Source organism: Lissotriton helveticus, chromosome 9 (assembly GCF_964261635.1).
Source record: "Lissotriton helveticus chromosome 9, aLisHel1.1, whole genome shotgun sequence".
NCBI classification, from domain to species: Eukaryota; Metazoa; Chordata; class Amphibia; order Caudata; family Salamandridae; genus Lissotriton; species Lissotriton helveticus.
The window spans coordinates 661,712,240-661,734,829 of record NC_136070.1 but is presented as its reverse complement, the minus strand read 5'-3'; the positions used below and the strand labels follow the sequence as shown (position 1 = coordinate 661,734,829).

Below are 22,590 nucleotides of genomic sequence, written 5' to 3'. Positions count from 1 at the left end.
TCGTCTACGCACTCTTCAAGAGGAGACAGTAATCTTGATAGACAATCTGCTATGAGATTTTCCCTTCCTGGTAAATAAACCATCTTATAAATATATTCTTTCATGTGCATTGACAATCTAGCCAGTCTAGCCGAAGCTCCAGAAATACCCTCACAAGACAAAATGCGAACTAAAGGCCAATGATCAGTGCGAACAGTGACCGGTTTGCCCCACACAAAAGCCAGAAAATGTTCCAGAGCCCATGCACACGCCAAAGCCTCTCTCTCTCTCTATATATATATATATATATATATATATATATATATATATATATATATATATATAAATCGGATATCTTCCTTCCGCAGGAGAAAGTGCTCTCGATGCAAACAAGATTATCCTTTCTTTTCCTTCTACATCTTTCTGGGATAACACCGCCCCCAAACCTTTATCGCTAGCATCTGTAGTCAACAAACAATCCCTATTCGGATCAAAACTAGCCAATGCATTCACTTCCTGTAGATCCGTTTTGACCATTGCAAACTCCTCCTCACACGCTTTAATAAAGTCCACTCAAATGTAGCATTTTTCCTGAGTAGACCACGGATATTGTACACCTTAGATGCAAAGTTCTTGATAAACTTAGCACAGTACTCTGCCATTCCTAAAAAAGCCCTTACTTCTTCTTTGTTAGTAGGCGTAGAAGATTGTACAATGTTTTCAACTAGTGACGGTTTAGGACGAACTCCCTCTTCACTAATAATATGGCCTAAATAAGACACACTCCTCTGACCAAACTTACACTTGGACAACTCTACCGTTAATCCCGCTGACTGTAATGTATCCAAATCCCGACCTAATCTCAAATAATGTTCATTCTTATTCGCTGCAGCCACCAAGATGTCGTCCTGAAAAAATGATACCATCTCCATGTCTCCGAATAACCTATGCATGAGACGTTGGAATACAGCCGCAGCTGACGCCAATCCAAACAGCATGCGCCTAAATTGATAACAACCAAACTGTGTAATAAACGCCGTCAGTTTCCTTGATTCCAATTCTAGCTGCACCTGATGGTATGCAGTCGAGAGATCAATAGTTGAAAACCATGTGGTACCCCTCAATGAAGATACCATCTCATTGATCTTAGGGAGGGGGAATCTCTCAATTACGATATTATTGTTCAGGTGCCTCAAATCAATGCATAAACAAATTTTCCCATTGGGTTTTCGAGCAACCACAATGGGAGAAATCCATTCGGATGTTTCCACCTCCTCAATTACTCCTTTAGCCAATAACCCCCGTAACTCTTTCTTGGCCTCATCCCTGATCAACATAGGAATAGGTCTGTCTTTGTGAACCTTGGGTTCCGCATTCGCTTTCAATACAATCCTGTGTTCGAAACCTTTCAATGCACCAAGTTCCCCTCTAAACACTTTAGGAAATCTTTCACACATTGCATCACTAAGCTTGCTGCATTCATCCAAAATCAACACCTTTTCAACGCTATTAGGGTCCAATATTATATTCAGGTTCTTTTGATCAAACCACCCAAGTACAGATGGTCCCACTTTTGACACATAGTAGATCTACCCTTGAATAAAAAGACGAGCCATCTAAACCCAAGCATCACAATGCTTTGGCCAGTATAACTAACTGGAGAAATATCTGATACACACAGTTGGTCCCCAATTCTCCTAACAAACTTCTCCTTCCAAACGTCCTAATTCACAATGGTGTAGGGAGAGCCCGAGTCTGCGTACACATTGATCTTCACACCTCCCGAGGAAATCTCACACACAGGTTGTCCTCTAAGGAACTCTCTGTGATGTTAATGACATAGTTCTCTCACACATTCTTAATACATTCTTCATAGTCAGAATCCTCTTCTAATTCACCACCATCCGCATCCCAAATACATTTTACATTGGTACGCCTCTTACACATTTTACTAAAATGTCCCATTAAACCGCAAATCCCACATTTCTTTTTTAACGTGGGGCAATATCTACTAAATGCTCTTTACTGTCACAACGATAGCATCTCCATTCTTCTATCTTTATTCTGGAACTTTGTAGGCTGCCCTGTTCCTTTGTTCTGCCACTGCTGATGAAAACCTTTAGATGGCGCTTGAATTTTACAAATCGCCCCTGATGTCTTGGTTAGATCTTTATCAGTCTCTTTAATAATCGTCGCACACCTGCCGGACATCTTTGATTTCCCCAATCACATCATTTAATGGCGCATTCCCATTAACCCATAGCCGGTCCTGTAAAGTCGAATTGTTATTATGCATGACCAACTGATCACAAATTAAATCGTCATGTAATACGCCAAATTTACAGTCAATTGCAAGCTTCTTTAAATCATCCATCCACTCATCCACTGTCTTTTCCTTTGTCTGCTTCCTCTGGAAAAATCTATGCCTGGTGACCCCAATACACACTTGGTGCAAAGTATTTGTCCACATCCTTAGTGTTCTCAAACACATCCAAATCTTGGTCCAGCTGTTTAATCATCCTTGAATGCGCCTTTAATCCAACAGGTCCTAACGAATGTAGTAAGATTCTCTTCTTTTGCTCAGCTTTCATCTTCATTGCTTCATCAATAGCTTCAATATAATTAATAAAATATTCCTTCCATTCAACCCATTTAATGGTGGGTTGTGAACCAGATGCCCAAAATGGCTCAGGAGCACTAATTGTAAAATTCTGTTGTGCCATCTCCCTATCTTTATTGAAAGAGCAGTCACCTTCTTCAATGCACAAATAATATATAAATCGTTTTTTTTTTTTTTACCAACAGTTCCCAAATAAAACAACTATTGTTCCCTGACTTCCTCACCTGTTGTTACACGCTGTTTTAGAAGTTCTGGAGAATTCCTTCTTAACGCTGGCGAAATTGTCAATAAACAATGTAAATTGTAGAATAATACCCAATACTTTGTGGTAAAAAGGAGCTGTCCTTTATTATATCAAATCCAAAGAAAAAAGGTACACAACAGGTGAGTGCCAGGGAAACAGCTTGCTGAAGTCCGGCTCCACAGTAACTGACCATGGAACTAGAATCCAGCGTAACTAGTCATTCCACCACACTGGCACCACGAGCTACTTAAAGAAATACACATACAATAATTAATACATACTAATACATAGCAACCAATACATAGCAACCTAACAGGTAGCCTGCTGGCAGGCCAGACTCGCCAAGTAAATGCTGCGAATGTCCCATATACAATAGACAATTAACTAGGTATTCTATTAGTCTCGGGCGTCACGGCTGTCACGCCAGGTCTGCTCCCCAGAAATAAAGGCCAATAGGCCGTACCTGGAGTTAATCATGAGCAAAAGGTGAAATGGTAATACTACTGCTCATTCGCTTCACCTGCTATCAAGCGCCGCGTTGTCCCCCTCTCCTCTTAATGTATCCAGAATACCCTACCCAGCCCGAAACAAGATGTCGCTGCTCCACCCATGACTAACTCACCTCAGCTAAAGCACCCACTAAGCGGCACTGGATAGGGACAGAAAGAGGACGGATCAAACAAAGAAACGTGCGGGCTCCAGAGCCAATAGGCACTTCGTATTCTGTACGGCATACTGGGATATGCTGGGTGCCGCCAATGCTCCAATCCTAGACAACGTTACACATTAGCTGTGCCGCCCACTCCCCAGACACCTCCCAGAATATGTTCGGAGGAGGAATGGATTGTTATACGACCCGGAAGTGCTAAAATTACAGACAAATGACATCCGTGAAAGGATCTGCTGCGGGCGACTGTTATTAGTCTGGATTCCCGACCGGTCCGGTAAGTACTAGTCATGTGAAGACTGTAATGCTCTGAAAGAGCAGTAACTTATTAGTGTAGACAATGGACTACTTAGAAAAAAAAAATGTATTACTATATAGAAAATGTTTCTAAGGAGGGTGCTTTGGGTTTAAAGGGGAAGAATACTGAGTACAGAAGCGGGACAGTCGTTAGTAAAGGAGGACAAGAGATATTTTGGTCAGAGAACGGGTTTCATGTGGCGACTAAGGTATTGCTACACTGGGGCAAAGAGGTAGTACTATTAAAACGAAGAAGAGTGCCAATGGTGACGATTACTCTCAGTATAGGGAAGCTGTTCTAACTGCTAACTGGTGCTGTATAAAAACTACAGGTTAATTCGGGGCAAGCTGTACGACAGTACAGCGCAGGGCACGCTAAAAGGGAGACCTGGTGTAAAGCATTGGCGTGGATGGGTCAGTATTATTATCCATAAGGATTGTGGGGAACAGTATTAAAGGAATGGTACACAATGGAAAACATTACTTTAGAAAAGGTCTTACATTAGGAAGACTGTTATTTTCACAAAGGAATAGTACAGAGGGGAGACCAGTGTTGCTATACACAAGAATGGACTCCATGAAGGCTTTGTAATCTTAGAATAAGGAGGGGAGTAAGCCCATGTCAAAAAGGAAGATCATCCTGGACTCATCTGATGATTACAGTCAGGCTATTCCTGGAATGTCATCCCAAGCCATCCTGAAGTATGCCGGTAGGACAAAAAATTTAAATGTGACGACGAACGTAGACTCATCACAAAAACTACAGTAGGATGGTGTTCTGATGACTTCTACTGGCAGGGAGTGATTACCTTTTACAACTCCACGAATACTAATTGACAACTTCAGGATGAGTGAGAATTACTCCAAGATGGGTTCTAGCTAATTTAAGGATGACTGTCAATTATTCCAGGATGATCCTATAACCGCTCCAGGATGGAAGTGGATTACTCTGGAATGATCCCATGACAATTTCTAGATGATTGTGGATTATTCCTGGATGATCCTATGACAGCTTCAGGATGGCTATTGATTACATCAGAATGGCCCTATTATATTTTCAAAATGAGTGTTGATTACTCTAGGATGACGTGGTGAAAGGGAGGCATGTTTTTGTCCTTGATAGTTGGATTTAAGCAGGGACTCCAAGACAAGTTCATTTTCGCGGTCTGATGCGTCATTTTTAGTTGTGGATTTTTGATGAAGGACACTAGCCATCCCTGCTAAAAGGGCCAGGTTTTCAAGTTTCTGCAAACTCATCCGCGAACTTGCATCACCAGGCTGAGAAGTTGTGCTTTCAGCATGAGCTTTGTTACCAACTCTTATATAATCCAGTCCACTCTGCTTGGCTTTTTTGTCCTTGCATCTTTTCTCTGCAATTTCTTCCTCTTGTAGTTCGCGTAACCCAAGTCTACCAGCGCTTCCCCGATTGCCACAGTCCATTATCATCTGCTTTTCCTCCGGTGCCATTTGAAGTAACACCTGTTTTAGACCCTCTGTTGTGCCAGAATAGCTTGCAATTATCTCTTGAAAAATATCCTGAATCATTACACTGTTTCTTCATAAAAAAAAGCAAGAGAAAAAAAAAATATTTACATATAAACTTCAAAACAGATAACACATTGACCACTTGCAATATATCTTCACGCTCTAGCCAGAATATATAAATAAAGAGGTACTGATAATAAAGGACAAATGTACAATCTATCCATAACCAAGTAAGTAAGTTTTCAATAATACAGTACACATTGTAAGCCTGAACTTGAACCTCCTGAAAAAAGTTGCCTAAATAAAATAGATTTTCCAAAAATGGCTGCCTTATAGTAGTGCCACAAGCTAAACGTTTCAGTCCTTTTCATAAGTGTTACATTGGTCTCTGGAGAGCAATCCAAGGCATACGTGGGGACATGCATGTTCATTTTTACTGTCCATTATTGGATTAATTAATAACAAATGTAGGTTTTTACTGAAACAGGTTGGTAATTTGTACCATTATCCTGCAGTTGCAAACTTATTATAAAGGTTTACTTATTGTGCTTACCAGATGATTGGAACAGAATCATAGCTTTAAAATCTCTCTCTTCGGTGATTGGCCGACCAGCTTCATCTAGATTTTCGACCAGCCATTTACAAAGAACTTCCCCGGGATTGTCCAAAAGCAGGAAGTCACCATCTTTTCGAACACACACAGAATGATCGCAAGTGAAAAACAGGACGTTGAATGAAACCATGATTATGCCCTGCTAGATATAAAAATCAGGAATTAGTTTGTGTGTGGTTTAAGTTTCAGAGGTAAAATACAAAGCATATCAAACTGATTAACAGATTTAATTGGGGAAAAGCACCCCAAAAAGTACACTGACCTGGTGCAATTTCTATCTAATATGCCTAGATTTTGGATTACAAAGAAGTGTTTGGGCATGCAATGAAGGCCATTGAGGAAATTACCTAATAATCAACTTTATTTTTGGAGAGCCAGAGTGTATGCTTAGGTCTTGCTGCTCAGGACAAATAGTGATAGCAAAGTAGAGGCATTATGAGAGAAATAGAAGAACTATCAATAAGTGAACTTTAACACTGGGGTTTGTGACGGGAAATCAAGTTACCTATCCCCACAGATGCATAGAGAGTCAGATGCCTGTTACCCTCTGCCCACCGGCACCCCCAACATGAAAGGACAAGCGTTAAAAATGCAATAGGTTTCACCTTTTATTAAGCTAAAGATATTAGCTTTGCTAGTAGTATTGTATGTTAATTGTGCAATATGTAATGGCTTTATAAATTAAACAAAAGGCATTACAATGGCAAATACATAAAGCAAAAGCATTGGCATAGCCAATAGGTCTCCCCTCTGGGACCTTATAAGTGTTTTGCCAGAGGTGTTTGAAAGTTTGGTAAGAGATGCAATTTAACATAAAGGGATCCCATACCTCGTTGGCACATGCAGTACCCGCAGTTCAAACGATAAGAGGGCAGGGGGAAACCTCTTATAAGATCTCAATCAATGGGGAAGGCACGCGTTACTGTAACTTGTGCGTGCTTTCACCGTATAAATATGATCCGAGGCAGTTAAATGCTAGAAGGGAGAGAAGGAGAGAGAAAGAGAGCGAGAGAGAAAGAGAGAGAGAAAACGTAATTGGCCCCGTCTCAATAATATATACAAATGAGTTAAAAACATTGCATGCACATGGAACGAAACCAGAATGATAGCCAGTTTTGCAAAAGTAGATATTGCAAGATGTTGGAAGGCGTCGGACTAAGTTTCCTAAATAGGTCGCAAACCTCAATCGCCACAGGCAACCAGCCCTTTCAATTACACAAATAGCAAACAAAATAAGGAACCAGCATTACAACGGCTAAGTTATTTGAAGCATTTATCCTTATGCTTTGAAACGCATCCATGAAAACTGCCAGTGTTTTAGAAGATGTGCTGCTCTGCACACTACACAGCTTGGGGAACGTGACCAGGATTTAACAATAGAGCACACATTCATTAAGTAATGAAAGCTCACTACAAGTTGCAAGGACACAAGTAATGCTCAACAATATACAGTATTCACATAAATAAATGTGTTTAGCCTTCTTTGATTGACAACTTTTCAGCAGATCGAAAACTGTTCCATTTGGTCGAGGATCTTGAATACACTCAGGTGCACTTGGAACCAACATGGGACCTACAATACACGGGCAGTAATTTATTTTTTCTTACGCCGAAGAACTTGCTGTAAAACACATTTTTTAGGCTTTTTGCAATTTTCCACAACTTACACAGGCACGCACTACGTCACACATACACAAAAATACACATGCTCAAACACAAAAGGTGCATATTAAACAAGCAGGCAGGCTGATACAGACAAACATCAAACACACATAAGGAACACACATTGCAACGCAGGCATTCATTATAACATGTACGAAGCACACATGCAGGGAGCTGCGTCTGAATTTGGCCCCTTAATGAAAACTCGTGCTTTCCGAAAAATGAGGAAGCTGGTCTGGGACGGAAATTGAGCAGCTGGGACCGAGAGCGGAGGATCGATGCTGCTCTTTTTTAAGAAAGGCAGCGCTATGAAGGGGGGCTCTGACCCAGGAGGGGCGCGTGCAGATATAGCGTGGAGCTTGCCCCTATGGACTAACATCTACCCCCTGGTAGCAGTTGCAGCACTTACCTGAGTATACGCTGGAATCGATGAAGGAAGTGGAGTTGGAAAAATAAAGAAGACCATCTGTCCCTTTTATGGCCATTGCACTCACCGCAGAACAATGACGTCACTTCCGGCGCTCCCGGATGTGCGTAGGCTTTTGCAAGAGGAATCCTCCAGCTTCAGGTATATGCAAAGGTGAGAGAGCTGCTCTACATTGAGGATCTGCGGTTCGAGTTTCAGCCAGCCGGCAGACTGATGGTTTACAGTAGGTGATTTTGGCATTGTGTTCGAGGCAGCTGTGCTTTTTAAAAATGTATTTTAGTATTGTGATGGAGTGAATTCGGTAGTCACCACGACGACATAGCTGTTTTTCTTTACAAGACCTATTCCTCTGGCCATGAGCAGGTCTGTCCGCAATTGTTTAATGAGTCTAACAATCGGATTCCACTAAACTATGTGTTTATGGAAATACTCTAAGAAGGAAGTGCAGCCGTGGGGTACAGAACAGGCGCGCAACACCCATTGGACTCACCGGGCTTCAGAACCCCCCTCTCCGCCCCCCCTGTCGTGTGTGGCAGCCCGGGATGAGACATATCCCGGGCACACACACAGCCACACCCGGACGTTTCACAGGTCTTTAAAAGACCATTTGAATGCTAATTAGGCCTTGCTGTTGGAGGCCCTGCAGCTCCACTCTGCCTACTGATTAAAGGTTCAGCCCCCCCCCGAATTTTTTTCTTACCCCCCCCCCCCCCCCCCCGAAATTTGGCTCTAGTTGCGCCTCTGGTACAGAAAGTATCATTTGCAATCACAGCAGCGCCTCCCGGCATTCCGCATTTATAAACAGTTTGGGGGTTTGTAGGGCTTTTGGATTTTAGGGCGTACATGGTCATTTTAGGGTCAGATTCGATGTTGGTTTAGATGGGTGAAAGATAAAAAAGATCTCGTCAAATATTGTCATAGGAAGTGTCCTGGTGGTCATGGCTTAAGACGACTGACATCAGACGGCATCCATCATTGAAACCTAATCAATGTCAAAAGAAAGAAGGTTTCTCTTTTAAAGATGGAGACTGAAGGAGCTCTTTGGAGGTTGACTGGGAGAGCGTTCCACAACTTGGCAGTTAAGACCATGAAGGAACTGCCTCCTCCTCTGAACTTAAAACATTTTGGGACCTGCATCAAACATAGATTATTGGACCTAAGTGATCAATGTTGCTAACAGGGTCGAAGTCTGTTTCACAGATAGAGTGGACCTTCCCCTGCAAATGCTCATGTGAGGGTTTTTAATTTAATGCACTTGGTGTCTGGCAGTCCATGTTACTGCTTCATATGGGTGATAATAAACTGCAGGAAAGGAACTCTCTGGATAATTCTTGCTGCTGCATTTTGAATAATTCGAAGTCTTTGAATTAGAATATTGGCGTAATCCAGGTGGGAGATATCCGATGTCTGAACCTTCATTTTTTGTGTGGTAGAAGGCGCAGGAGCATTCTTGGGGATTTCAGTTAGGAGAAAAATACTGGAGAAATCGGCTTAATTTGGGCAGTAAAAATCAGAGTCAAAGATTATATCAAGATTTCTGACAGAGGGAACTGGGGATGTTGAGTTCCTCCGGACCCCAGAGGCTTGGGGAACGGGGTGCAGAGAAGGACCACAAGGAACGAAAGAGAGAACTTCTGTGTTATCAGAGTTCAATTTTAGGAAGTTGGCACCCATCTGTCTGGCCCCTCCCTTAAGGCACTCTATGAGTTTATTGAGAGCAACTTCCCTATGTTCTTGTAAGGATAAGAGCTGGGTGTTGTATGCATATGATACCACATGCACACTCCAAGGTTCAATCAGGCCCTCCAAAGGAGCCATATATAGATTGAACAGAGTCTGGCTCAAAGCTGAGCCTTGTGGAACTCCATACAAAAGGGTTTTGGGGGTAGATGAAAATGGGTGAAGATTCAGCCGTTGGGATCTGCCGTCCCCAAAAAGATTTTTATCCATGCAAGAGCCTTGCCTTGAATGTCATCTTGTTTTAGTCTGTCCAAAAGAGTGACATGCAAGACCATATTGAACTTTGCAGACTGGTCCATCAGAACCACCATGGCTGAACGTCTACCATCTAAGTTCTCTTTAATAAATTTTGAGACATCCAGTAACATAATTCGGTACTAAAGTCTGACGAAAGCCAGATTGGGATTCATAAACAAGGCAATTTGTTTCTACGATAGAGGATAACTGGAGACTTACCAGTTTCTCTAAGATTTTCGCTGGTAGAAGGCAAATGGGTATGAAATTACTTAAGATGGTAGGGTCTGCATTTGTTTTCTTGAGGAGGGGCAAGAGGAATGTTTGTTTCCAGTCGGCACAAAATTAGACAACTTTCAGGAAGTGATTCCAGATTTTATTAAGAACCAACAAGGTTAACGGTATAGACCATCATCCTAAGTATGCTGGGTGCACACAGATCTACAGAGGAACGTGATTTACATTTCTCCAATTAATTTAAAGAGACTTCCTCTGAAACAATTAGAAAGTTGGTAAGAAAGGGCTTTTGAGTTTGCAAGGGATTTGCCTGCACTCCAATTAATGGATGCAGGAAAGGTATCGTACAGTTTCTGCATTTTCTTGTGGAAAAGAAAGATAAATCATTAAAAAGTTCAAGAGAAAGACTGAAACTGCTTTGTCTGGCATTAGGAGAGAGGAATGATTTAACAATGTTTGACATTTTGCTGGATTTAGCAGTAGATGCCGGTATAGGAGCAGAAAAATACTCCATCGCTCTACGAAATTATTTATGAAATTGACTGAGTTCAGCTTTAGATATAATCTTGGCCTCAGAACCATAAGATTTTCTCCAGTTGTGTTCCAATTTTTTTTTTTTACAGTGGCTCTTCTCCTTTAGTGCAGGGTAAACTAAGGGGCCGAGGGCCTAGTCCTATTTGCCACACGTGCTTTCAGAGTTGTCATGCAATTGAGGGCATTAGTGATTCACAGATTAACGTAGGTCACATTTGTGTCTAGAATGCCCGTTAGAGTGGAAGATGTAGTGTTTTAAATTTGGGAAAAAGAGTCCTAGACTTTGTGCCAATTTCACATCAACACTGGGGGTATGTCAGGCTTCTTCTGGTGCAGCACCCCATAGAAGATAAAAGGAATGGGAACATGATCCAACCAGACATCGTGGTCCAAAAGAGCAACATGCAGATTTGCAATTTTAAAGAAGAGCAGGTCCAAACTATGTCCTGCCTTGTGTAGGGCACTGGACTTATTTTGGAAAATTAATACCTGCCAAGCTAAGATTGAGCTGAGCGGCAAGAGAACATTTAGGATCATCTCTACATGTATGTTGAAGTCCCCAAGAATAGTGAAAATTGGAGTGTTGCAGAGAGAGTTGGGCGATAGTATCAATCAGTTGGGAGAATCAACTGTTAGGTCAATCAGGTTGTCTATATTTCAATGGTCCTGACAAAGAGAAAGTGGGAGTCTGTTCAAAAGTAACAATGAGTCCTACTAGATTTCCAATTTGTCTCAGTGGTGTAGTGGATGCTTTGAAGGATTCTCTAAAAATAACAGTAACACTTCCTACCATTTTATTACCTTCCGTGTTAGTACATAAAATACGATATCCAGGTAGGGTGGTAAGGGCTGAATCCGGTGCTGAGGTTTCTTACAACCAGGTTTTGGTTAAAAATATAAAATCCCAGGTATTTTCATATATTAAGTAGGAAATGTTATAAGAATTTTTAGGGAAGAATCTACAATTAACAAGACATGCCCTATAAGCGGGTCTAGCCATTGGGGAGGGTGAGGCCGAAGCTGCTTGCAAATCAGTCAGAGCAATGGATATCTGGTTCTTCTAAAGAATCCCTCAGTGTGCCATTGAATATCAAGCTGCAGGCATAGCAAGTGTAGTGATTGGAGGTGACAATTTCCGGATTAAGAAGCCACCAAGGGTGGCAGTACCAATTCTGTAGGACAAGAGTACCTCCTTTGAATAGTCTGCTTAAATAGTATAAATGTGATAGACCATGTCCCAACCACTACAGCACTACTGCCCAAAAATGGCGTTTCTGTGGTGGCACGTGGAGCAAAAGAAACAATGGCGCTCCTCTCCTGGGAAAAACTGGTCCGTAAAAGTATTTCCCCCTCAAATTTTCCATAAAGTGTTTCATGCAAAATCTCCCCCTCCTCACAGACCGTGCATAAAAAGAAGAACTTGATTTCCAGTTTAAAATCGATCATCAATTAGAAAGCAGCTCTCCTTTTGAACATTAGCTTCAAAATGACACAAATAACATTTGCATCGAAGAACCTACTGATTGCAGTCTGCACATTCCTTTTGCTGCGACATGGGGATTTCTTCAGCTGAATTAATAGTGCCTCTCTTCTTATTTAAAATAAAAGTTTGAACAGTCAAGGATAGTATTAAAACAAAATGCACTCTAATACTGTCCATCCTGCTTAGTTTGTCAAGTATTATGACTCCCTGCCCTTGGTGGATGAACTAAGGGAATTTGTGGAGGACTGTGGTGTCAGGCACTGATTCTGTTGACTCTGTCAGTATCTATGGTACGTCAACCACCACTTTCTGCTACATCATCTACCTGGTTGTCAGGTTAAGGATACAGCTTTTGCTTGTTTATGATCTTTTTTGTCATGGCAAGAAGACATTTTTCAGAGGGCGACTACACCTGTACTAAAGCTTTCTGATAAAGAGTATGACCAGGATATGCCCTCTGCACATTATGGCCAACTCCTACAATGTGTCTCTTCAGCATCTCCCTTATGAGCTTGGTATCCCTTCAAATAGGGGGGAGGATTTGGATTAACGGCCAAAGCGGCCGACCTCGGATCTGGGGATCCGGGTTAGAGTCTTGAGATGGACGCTCAAAATCCTGTGATTGTGGGCAAATCACTTAATCTCCCAGTGCCTAACAAAATTAATGTGTCCGGCTGTAATGCAAATGGTGCCCATGTAAAGCACTCTGATACGTTTAGGTTGAGTTTGCGCTATATACAACTCCCAAATAAATAAATATGCAGATAATAAGCAGATGGAAGTTAATCACGGGTGTATAGATTAAAATGAGCTGTTATTGCCTCACTTCATTAATCAAAGTCCTTTCTTTCTGCAGGTCTCTTTATTGTCTCCACCTTAGTGTCCAAGATGGATTTTACCTTTCATACATAACGTTTAAAAGGATATTTTGATTTGTAAAATTTTACATATGTCGATCTTCCAGACTAGAACTTTTCAAAATGATAGCTACATCAAAACCGGTGACAACAAGGCTATATACATCTTTTGAACATTTAAACTACTATTAAAATGTTAGACTTGCACTGGCTCCCAGTCCAAATAGTACTGGGTTTAGGCTTACTAACTTTAGACGTTGATGCTTTATGTGAACTCTTCCAGCTTTTTTAGCATGTAAATCCAGTTAAAAAGGAACCTTTATTTGCACATCCAAATACCTTGCTTCTAGGTCAAGCAGGGCAACAAGCCTATAATTTGCTGGATTAGAACGATCGCCTGTTTTAGGAATAGGGAATAGGATGGACCCTCTCCAGGACCGCAGCGCTGTTGCTGTCATGAAAACATGGTTAAAAAGTGGGGTCAAGATCAGATTGAGCTATGCCTGAGCTAAATTAAATTGTTGCGGGTGTCCCATTATGCTCTGTAGCTCCGTCATTTCTCATTTGGTTTATGTTCCTGATAACTTCGCTATCATTGAATGGGGTGCCTTGGGTGGTGACTCTTGGTGCTCCCGGGCCGCTCATTTCTATGGACCAATCGTCTAGTAAATATTTAATGTACAGCTCTTTAGCCTACCTTTTCCAGTTGTTTCCAGCTACCCCGTTCTCCTTTGTTGTTCCTTGGTTATCAAGCTGGTTGATGTACCTCCATAATTTGGACTGGTTCTTTTCTTTCAGAAAGGAAAACACTTTCAGCCATTTCTCTTTGATGTATGTCCTTTGCACTCCCATGCATTCTTTTTATATGCTGCCCTCAGAGCGGCTATGGAACGCGACTCAGAGGATTTGCTGCCTCTTTTATTGACCCAGTGTCCTTGGGGGGGCCATGTTTACACTGAATTAAGTCCTTTGGACGACCTTGCCACCTGAGGTGACATTTCTTAACTTATTCTCTTGGTCTTGCATTGAACCTTCCCCAAGTTCTGTTGTTATTCTGCAATTGGGGTTTTCCACCCTGTTATTAGCCATTGGGGTGGCTGGCTTTTAGCAGTTTCTTCTCATTACAACCCGCTCAGGTTGTCTCCAAGGCTGGCTGTCCATTTAAGTCTTTGGAGAACCTTGTGCCGCTCTTCTCCAGTAGGTCCACCTAGCACTTGTAGTGGAGCTGCTGTACGTATTTCTAATTGTAGGATGGCATGCATTGGCCTATGTATGGTCGCTTTTGCCTCTATTGTCAACTTCAAAGTCCCCCAGACTGTCAGCCAGCTTTTCACTAAGTAAAATGAAGTCCATTGTGGATGCATTCTTAAAAGTTGGTTTAGAGCGCCGCAAAGGAGAGAATGTTTCTTTTATTGATTGGGTTAAACGTAACTTATGATTTTGAACGAAGGTGAGGAGGGCTGTGGCCTTGCCTGTGTGCCTGTGCAATCCGTTATCTTCTCCAGGCAGGCCTTGTGGGGGAGCCTTTGCTATTGTACATCATGCACCGACTGGGGTGAATAGCTTCAAATCCCTCATGAGTAATTAAGATTTGTTCTACAGTTGCAAGTGATTAGAGCTTTACACAAACATAACACTGTAGTGGGTAGAAGGGTGTTATGGAGATCTGGATTTTGGTTAGGCGGTGTACTTGATGTGCCCTACCACCCCCAAGTTTGCTGGATGAAGTGGTGTTCAAAGAAGTACTATATCGATGATATTGTGCTGTAGGGCTTCAAAGAGCCTTGGAGGCACTTACCCACTATGCCATGGGTAACAAGCTGCAGACAAATGTAATTAGTATCAATAATGTTTTGTGGTAAATTGAGTATTGAAATGTCAGGGGTATAAAGTAATTGGAGCTTGTGACTAATTTGCTATCATTGTTGCTTACTTATAAAGCTAAAATTATTTGTATATTAATATAAAGAGCACTGGTAGAGTGTCTGTATGTGACCAGGGATATTAATTTTATAGAGCTACAATCTAAATGTTTGCCTTGCTTAAAGCCTACCACACCATTTGAGCTTCGAAGGTTTCGGGATAGAGGAGAGATCAAGCGGCACGCCAGTGGCCAAAAATGATATAGCTAAGGAAATATAATTGTCTCTAGCAACCTCAAAGTTTCATTGATTTGAGCTATTGAGCGACAGAATCCAGGTTGCACCGAGCGGCGAGCCAGGAGCTAGGTGCCGTAGCGGGAGCCAAGCCGTTTTGAGCCGGAGTAGGATCAGGAGTAAGGGGCAGCAGAGACGGAGGCTCAGGAGTTGGAAAGCCGGCAGATTGAAACTCGCCCACGGTCCAGACTCCCAACGGCCAGCAAGAGCGGAGGGAGAGCAGAAGGAACAGGACACAGGAAACGACGAGGCGGCGAGGCGAACACCCGGCGTGATCAGTGCGGGCAGGTGAGTCCGCTCGTGGTCCCTGCCCGCAGCCGGCCGTGTCTGCACTGCCTCTCTCCTGCCTTTCTCCTCCTCACCCCATCTTCGCGGCGCTTGTGACCTGACATCTGGTGTGCCTCCCACTGAGCCTTAGGGGAGGTTCTGGGAGGCCCTGGGAGGCTCTGGGACTGCAAATGCGAGGGGTAGCTCAGAAGCAGTCACCAGAGAGCGGTGCTCCTACCCACCCTGCCTGCACCTGTGCACCCTACCCCCCCACAACCACAAACCCCCACAAACCACTGCCTTATTAACCCCAACTACCCTCTGACTCCGCAGTTCTTAGCAAACCGGCGGTTTTTGAGAGGCGGAAAGCTAGCCAGCACTGAGGAGAACGGAGGGGGGCCCTGAAAAAAAAAAAAGGGGAGCATCAACAGAGGGTGAACAGCGGGCTAACCAAACATTCGACAGCAGGCAAACGAACAAACCACCTAAAAGTCCGAAAGCCCACCACTTATCTCCCCCAACAAGGGTATCACAACCTCGCAGTTTTGCCACTGAGAAGCATATGAGAATTAAAAAGAAGTATATAGAGGCATAAAGAAGTACAAGGAAGCATAAAAGTGCAGTAAGAACAGCGCAAAGCTTGCAATGAGGTCAGGCAAACCCAGGATACAAACACGTCCCGGTCAAACGGCGCAGGGTCAACAAGAGGAAACTTAATACAGACACAGACATAGACACAGATGCTGTGCTGTTAGAACAAGGAGAGACCCTGCTATTAGACCAGACGCCAGACATGACGGAAATAATCGCCTCCAACACCAGCAAAATGGACACAAAGAACTCTCAACCCAAAATGTACTCCATTTTCTCATTTCTGAAAGAACCTGGCTCCTACCTAAGCTCCTCAAACAGCAATCTTAAGGGACTGCCCTCCCCAATGGAACCGGAAGGGAGTCTGCAAAGCAATCCTTCTGAAGCCGCTGCATACAAGGAAGGCAGTAAAGTGTGGAATCCTGACACACCAAAGGAACGTAGCGTACAACCAGATATTCCCAATGAAAGGAACGTCAGAGAAGACATCATGATCACAGACACTACCAAAAAAAGGGGTCATCCCCTGGAGCCCAATATTGTAATCCACGTAACCTCGCTGCACCAACCCACAGCAAGAGGGGCCAAGAACAGCTGCGAGGGGATAAACACCATGAGCAAAATAGATCCACTAGGAGCTATTGAGAAAAAAAAACCAACCATGCAAGATTCGGAGACCCCAAAGGAGACGGATTCAACAAATAAAATAGAACCCAACGTAGGGAAAAATACTAGCATCGTGAGGACGGCCCAGACTCAGGCCTTACATCGGGAACAAGACACCAACCTGATGATCCAGCAAAGCCAAGAACATGCCCATACGGGTTGTGGCAGTGAGATAGAATCAACGACGGAAGGTGAGGAAACTGAAGTCACCAAAGACATGGAAAAATCTACATTACTGTACCAGCCCATCTGGGGTAGGCAAGTGAGGCAGAAAAAACACAGGGAAGGGAGCATATCGAAGTAATTAAACACACTGGAAAAACCAGTACAATCGACACAACTCGGGCTCTTAACCTACTGGTATCCTCTAATACTGAAGAGAACTCCCAGCTAACAACAGAAGAGTGGGAGAGACTGGTAGCATCATACTCACCAGCTGCCTTACAGCCCGACCATAACACAACAGAGAGCAAGCAAGACCACGAGAAGGATCCACCAATCGACAATTTCCTAAAAAGCGCCGAGGTTCTATGGTCTTCCTTGCTAAACACACTTCAACTATCCATAAAGGCAATGCAGTACCACTCGGAAAAAATGGACATCCAACTATCCCATTTAAACTTCTTGGCCATACATGTAGCCAAGATTGACAACAAGATGGCAGACATGAACAGTATGATAAAGAGGGTGCAAGCAGAAACCAAAATAAAACAGCTGAGTTGTGCATGCCATTCAATAGTGGACAAACTCATCGCCATCCCTCAAATCCTGGGGGGCATCCTGGCGGACCTAAAACAGAAAACGTAAAACACCACCCCAACGAAACATAAACCGATAACGGAACAAACAACCCCAAGCAACCCAGGAACCGGAAAAGAGGGCGACAATCAACACCTCACACGGCCCAGAGAACACCTGGCTACCCCAAACTTACAGAATCTTTTGACTACACCAACTAGTCGAAGAGGTGTACCCGAGCTAACAGGGGCAGTAGCCCACAAATCGACTTACGACACCTACGCGGATGCCCTAGGGAAAACCTCAAGGCAGCCTCCCGTTAATGAAAGGAGTGTAGACCTGTCACAAAAAAAACACACTCTGGACACCTGCAAAGGCCAGAACCTGACATAGCGATAACTACTCACAATGATTCCATCCGAAAGGAAAGCAAGGAAGAAGCCAGGGCAGAAAACAAAAGACGACGAAAACAAAAAAGGAAAGGAAGAAAAAAGACGACCAACACAAAAACATTCTTCCACAGTCCAATCACGGTCCCCAACATAGCAGCAACAGAAGCAGCAGTAGAAGCATCAGAAGAAGAAGCAGCAGACGAAACAGAGATCCCGTCTAAGATCATAAAAACACCACCAGCCAAGAAGATGGACAAGCCAACACAAAGTGAAAAACCCACCAAACTAAAATCAAGGAGGGGTGGACCAGCAGACAGAAGCAAGGGCTCACCCTTGAAACAAGACTCGAGAGCATCATCCAATATGACACACTGGGAAAATCTGGGGGAGGACCAAACATCCTGGGAAAATCTGGAGGAAGACCCAAAACCCGACAAGTCACAACAGCCCACAGCTTAAAAGACCACAATAAAGGGGTGACCGGGCGAGCGGAAATCGATAGCAGCACCATACTGTTCATTCCAGACTACAAGTCAAGAGGGAGAGGAGATACCCTCAACAGAGGAAACATCCTACTCCTACTATCAAGCATCAGCAGTCTGACAGACATCACTACCAAAGATCTTGCGGCAGTGGAATTCATCCACAGTAACCACCTGTCGAACGTGGAGGTCACTAAAACTACATGGGCCAGGAACGAGACAGCGACTAGAATCATGGAATTAGAACCTCATTTTCTATCCTGGGGGATACGCCTAAAAAGATTGGGAAAAAATGGGTATCCAGACACCCTATGCCAGGCATACAAAGAGACAAGCACACAAGGCAACTAGTAAGTCACTTCAAGGAAAAACAGAAAGTGTATTAAAGGAGGCCAGAAGCCTATCAGTATCAAGGATGACCATTCTGACCAAAGGGCTGGAGCAAGGCCTAACCGAGCAAGAAGATTGGAACTGGATAGCGCGGACAATTAACACAAGGGCCCCAAAGTTCTGACAAAATACACATCAAAATACTGAACAAAATATCGTCGCAAATCAACAACTAAGAAAATATGTTCTTGGAACATAAACGGCCTAGCAAACAAAAAAGACGACATCCAGCTATTCTCCTACTTCCACAAATTTGACATAATAGCCCTACAGGAGACCTGGCTAGAACAAGCACATCATATTCAAGGCTTCAAAACATACCATCTCCCAGCAACAAGAAATGCAAAATACGGCCACCCAAAAGGTGGCCTAACAATATACACTGCTTTAAAGAGCTTCAACGAATCTAAGTACACAAATGCAAAACAGACAGGCAACAATTGCACCCTCACAATAGAACTAGAAGTGAGGGGAAAAGACCGAAACCAAAAACGAAGGCTGATGAATGTATACCTCCACCCCCGGGGAAAAAAAACAGGAATGAACCTCCTGGTGGAAGAGATCTCCGAAACACTGACAGACAGCAATTCCCAATCTAGTAGTAACAGGGGACTTCAATATGTTCCTAGGAGGGCCCCAAACAAGGGACACAGCGCTAGAAGAGCTGTTTCTGGCGTGGGATATTCCTCAACAAGCAATAAGCAAATGGGGCAACCAAAACCGTCTGGCAACGGCTAGCATAAAGGATCTTGAACATCTCAACCTGACAGCATTAAACGGTCGCTTCCCAAACGATAGGCCCACGTCAGCCACTTTTCATAATTCAACAGCTAGGTCCACCTTAGACTATACATTTGTTTCCCTGCAAGTCTTTGCGCAAGTCACAGACTTCCAAATTGGCACGATGTCAGCAAGCGACCACCAGCCTCAAGAATTCGGCCTTAATTTCCAGGGTGCCGTGCTAACCAGGCCAGCGACAAACCTGGGATGTTCACTGTCGGTGGCAAAGAAAAGAATTAAATGCAACACGGCAAACTTGGAAGGCTTCATAATCGACGCAAAAAACAGATGCGAAGAGTGCATCGCAAATAAGTTTGAGTACCTAAACGCTTGAGAACAATTCACGAAGAGCCTGGGACAGGCTCACACAAGGAAACCCAAGATCGATCGTCAAAGCTGCAAAAGCCGAGAAAAGATCACCGATCCAGCTGGCAACTGCGAAAAGCCCCTAATTCAAAACATCAAGTTAAAACGCCTCAAAAGCAATTTTAACAAAATACTGCGGAAACTACATTGCGACGGACCGGATGCCGCCGCACAATCGGAATTGCGAAACTTAAAACAGAACAAAAAAAGAATAATCTGGCAGGAAAAAAGGAAAGCAGAGGACGACCTGTGGTTGAGACTCCTACACGACGCTAAGGGCACCAACACAAGCAGAAGATTCTGGAAAACAGTCAACTCTCTCCAGAACCCCAGGACTCCAACCATCGACTTTTACGTAACCGAGGAAGCCTGGGCCAATCACCTCCAAGAACACTTCAACACAGCACTACAGTTTGCAACAACCAGTCGACTGAATAAGTTTAATAAAAACCCAGCAGTGACAACAAAACTGGTCAGTACCTCATTTGACCCAACTGAAAAACAAATAAAAAGCAGGATCGCCAAGGGGAAAGTGGAGGGGGCGCCAGGCCCCAACGTGATTCCACCCATACTGTATAAACAAAACCCGGATTACTGGGCAGCGGGCCTATTACCACTCTTCAAACAGATAACAAATACTGCAACAATCCCAGCGTCATGGAAAGGCTCAATAATTGCACCTATACACAAGAAGGGCAATGTAAACAATCCAAAAAATTACAGACTAATAGCCCTAATTGACAACGAAGCCAAGTACTACGCTGGCCTCCTATTAGAGGAGCTCTTGGATTGGACAGAAGAAAACAAAGTAATCCCTATCACCCAGACAGGATTCCGCAAACAAATGGGCACAACATCAAATATGTTAGCCCTCTCACTCCTCATTGATGCCACCAAGGCAGCTAACCTGCCCCTGTACGTATGCTTCATCGACTTTACCTCAGCTTTTGATACCATCAACAGAAACTTACTATGGTCAAAGCTCGAGGAAAGGAACATTCCTTCGGGCCTTCTCACACAGCTGATCTTACTACACACTGATACATGGGTCCAAGTAAAGCTAGGGCCAGGGGACCAACTGTCAGGAAAAATAAAGACCACAAAGGGCCTAAAACAAGGCTGCGTGCTGTCGCCAACACTATTTAACATCTTTATGTCAGACCTTCCACAGCAGCTCGACGACACTATCTCCCACGCTCCAAGCATAGGCGGACTCACCCTATCCAATTTAATGTACGCTGATGACATCGCCCTAATCAGCAGAACGCCGATAGGGTTACAACATCTGATCAGCACCACGTTTAAGTACTCGACAGAAAACAGCCTAAGCATTAACCTCTCAAAAACTAAAATAATGAGGATAAACGCAAAAACATTGTTTGCAGGGTTCCACTGGCATATGGGAGGGTCCACATTGGAAACAGTAGAGGAGTACAGGTATCTGGGAGTAACTTTTGATAGGACTCTTTTTTTCCCGCAAAAGGAAGCAATAAAACGGAGTGGTATCAGCATAGGGATCGCACTAAGGAGCCTCAAAACAAAAGCAGTCTCTCGAAGCTTTACCCCCCTGCTTAAAGTGCTTCAGGCAAAATTAACATCGGCTTTAACCTACGGAAGCGAACGCCTCTGAGGAAGGGACGCCCAGCAACTGAACAACACAATAGCGAAGGCCATGAGAATGATTTTCAGCCTGCCCAACTATACATCACAGGCACAAATAAGGCTGGAATTTGGCCTGAGAAATCAAACGCTGGAGCGAATGGGTGCCTATGCCAAAAGTTGGCATAAGATCCAGGGAGGAAATGCCACAAGCCTAAATCACCATTTATGGAATGAGATGGAAAGAAAGAGCAATAGTCCAGCCGCGAAATACCTCAAGCACTCAATAAATTCCCTGTGCCTACAAGAAGCCTGGAAGCACAGCGGAACTCACAACACATTTAAACAGCTAGTGAACAAATCAGTCAGATCAATGTCGTTAATCAAAGATAAAGCAAGTCTAGCAACCCGGGCGCATGGCTGGACGGTAATCCAAAGCTACACAAGCAGCCGCAGCCAAAGCTGTCTAGGAGTCTGGTTCACTAGGCGTACAAAGGAGAAGTTCCTACGCTTACGGCTGGGCCAACTTCCAGCACAAAACCATCTCCCACCATGGAAAAGGCCCAAAGAAACAATCAATTGCCGAGTATGTGGGAACACAAAAAAAGACATCCTGCATCTGATATGCACTTGTAAAGGCCTGGACACAGAGCGTAGACTCCATCTTAAACAGCATTTCAACCAGCTGGGTATAAGAACACGTCGGCAGGTGATAATAGCTTGCTTTGATGGAAAGAACATACAACTAGCAAGCCATGTCGTCAAATTCTTGGAGGAGGCAGAAAAGAAACAAGAGCGACAGAGGGCCGAAACAGGATGAGGCTCACTTAAGAAGCAATTCCCAAATGATCACCGAAAAGGGATCAACCACACGATTCGGGCAACATACTGACTCCTGATGTGCCTTTAACACACAATAAAACAGTAGGGCTCCCAAGAAGAACTAACAGACTCTATAGTAAAAAATTACGCATTTTTTACGCTTGTAACATTTATCACAGTTTGGTTCCTATCGAGGAGCCATAGAAGCTACTCAACCTCCTTTTTAACTCAACGCTCAGCCCGAAAGAAGCGTAAATCTTTT

The 22,590-nt window shown here is 43.5% G+C and overlaps 2 protein-coding genes across 9 annotated transcripts in view; one reads left to right on the top strand and one right to left on the bottom strand.

Annotated features, from left to right (window-relative positions):
• The window catches only part of LOC144781767 (uncharacterized), a 75,953-nt gene extending 67,874 nt beyond the window's left edge, over positions 1–8,079 (bottom strand). The window contains exons 1-4 of one of the 6 annotated variants that reach the window (XR_013601063.1): positions 7,977–8,064; positions 6,735–6,880; positions 5,846–6,047; positions 2,922–5,362 (exon numbers count right to left, since the gene is read on the bottom strand). Coding sequence is in view for 2 of the 6 variants with exons in the window: in XM_078660755.1 (XP_078516881.1) it covers positions 5,352–5,362; positions 5,846–6,044; positions 6,851–6,880; positions 7,977–8,033 (297 nt within the window). In the remaining 4 variants the exon portion in view is untranslated. Of the gene's footprint in view, positions 1–2,921; positions 5,363–5,845; positions 6,048–6,734; positions 6,881–7,976 lie in introns of those variants that run through there. The other 5 variants (XR_013601064.1, XM_078660755.1, XM_078660754.1 and 2 more) reach the window with 5 other exon arrangements.
• Positions 8,061–22,590, top strand: part of KLC2 (kinesin light chain 2) — a 312,573-nt gene continuing 298,043 nt past the window's right edge. Inside the window, exon 1 of one of the 3 annotated variants that reach the window (XM_078660752.1) lies at positions 8,061–8,147. The gene's annotated coding sequence lies outside the window, so the exon portion shown is untranslated. Of the gene's footprint in view, positions 8,222–22,590 lie in introns of all 3 variants that reach the window. The other 2 variants (XM_078660751.1, XM_078660753.1) reach the window with 2 other exon arrangements.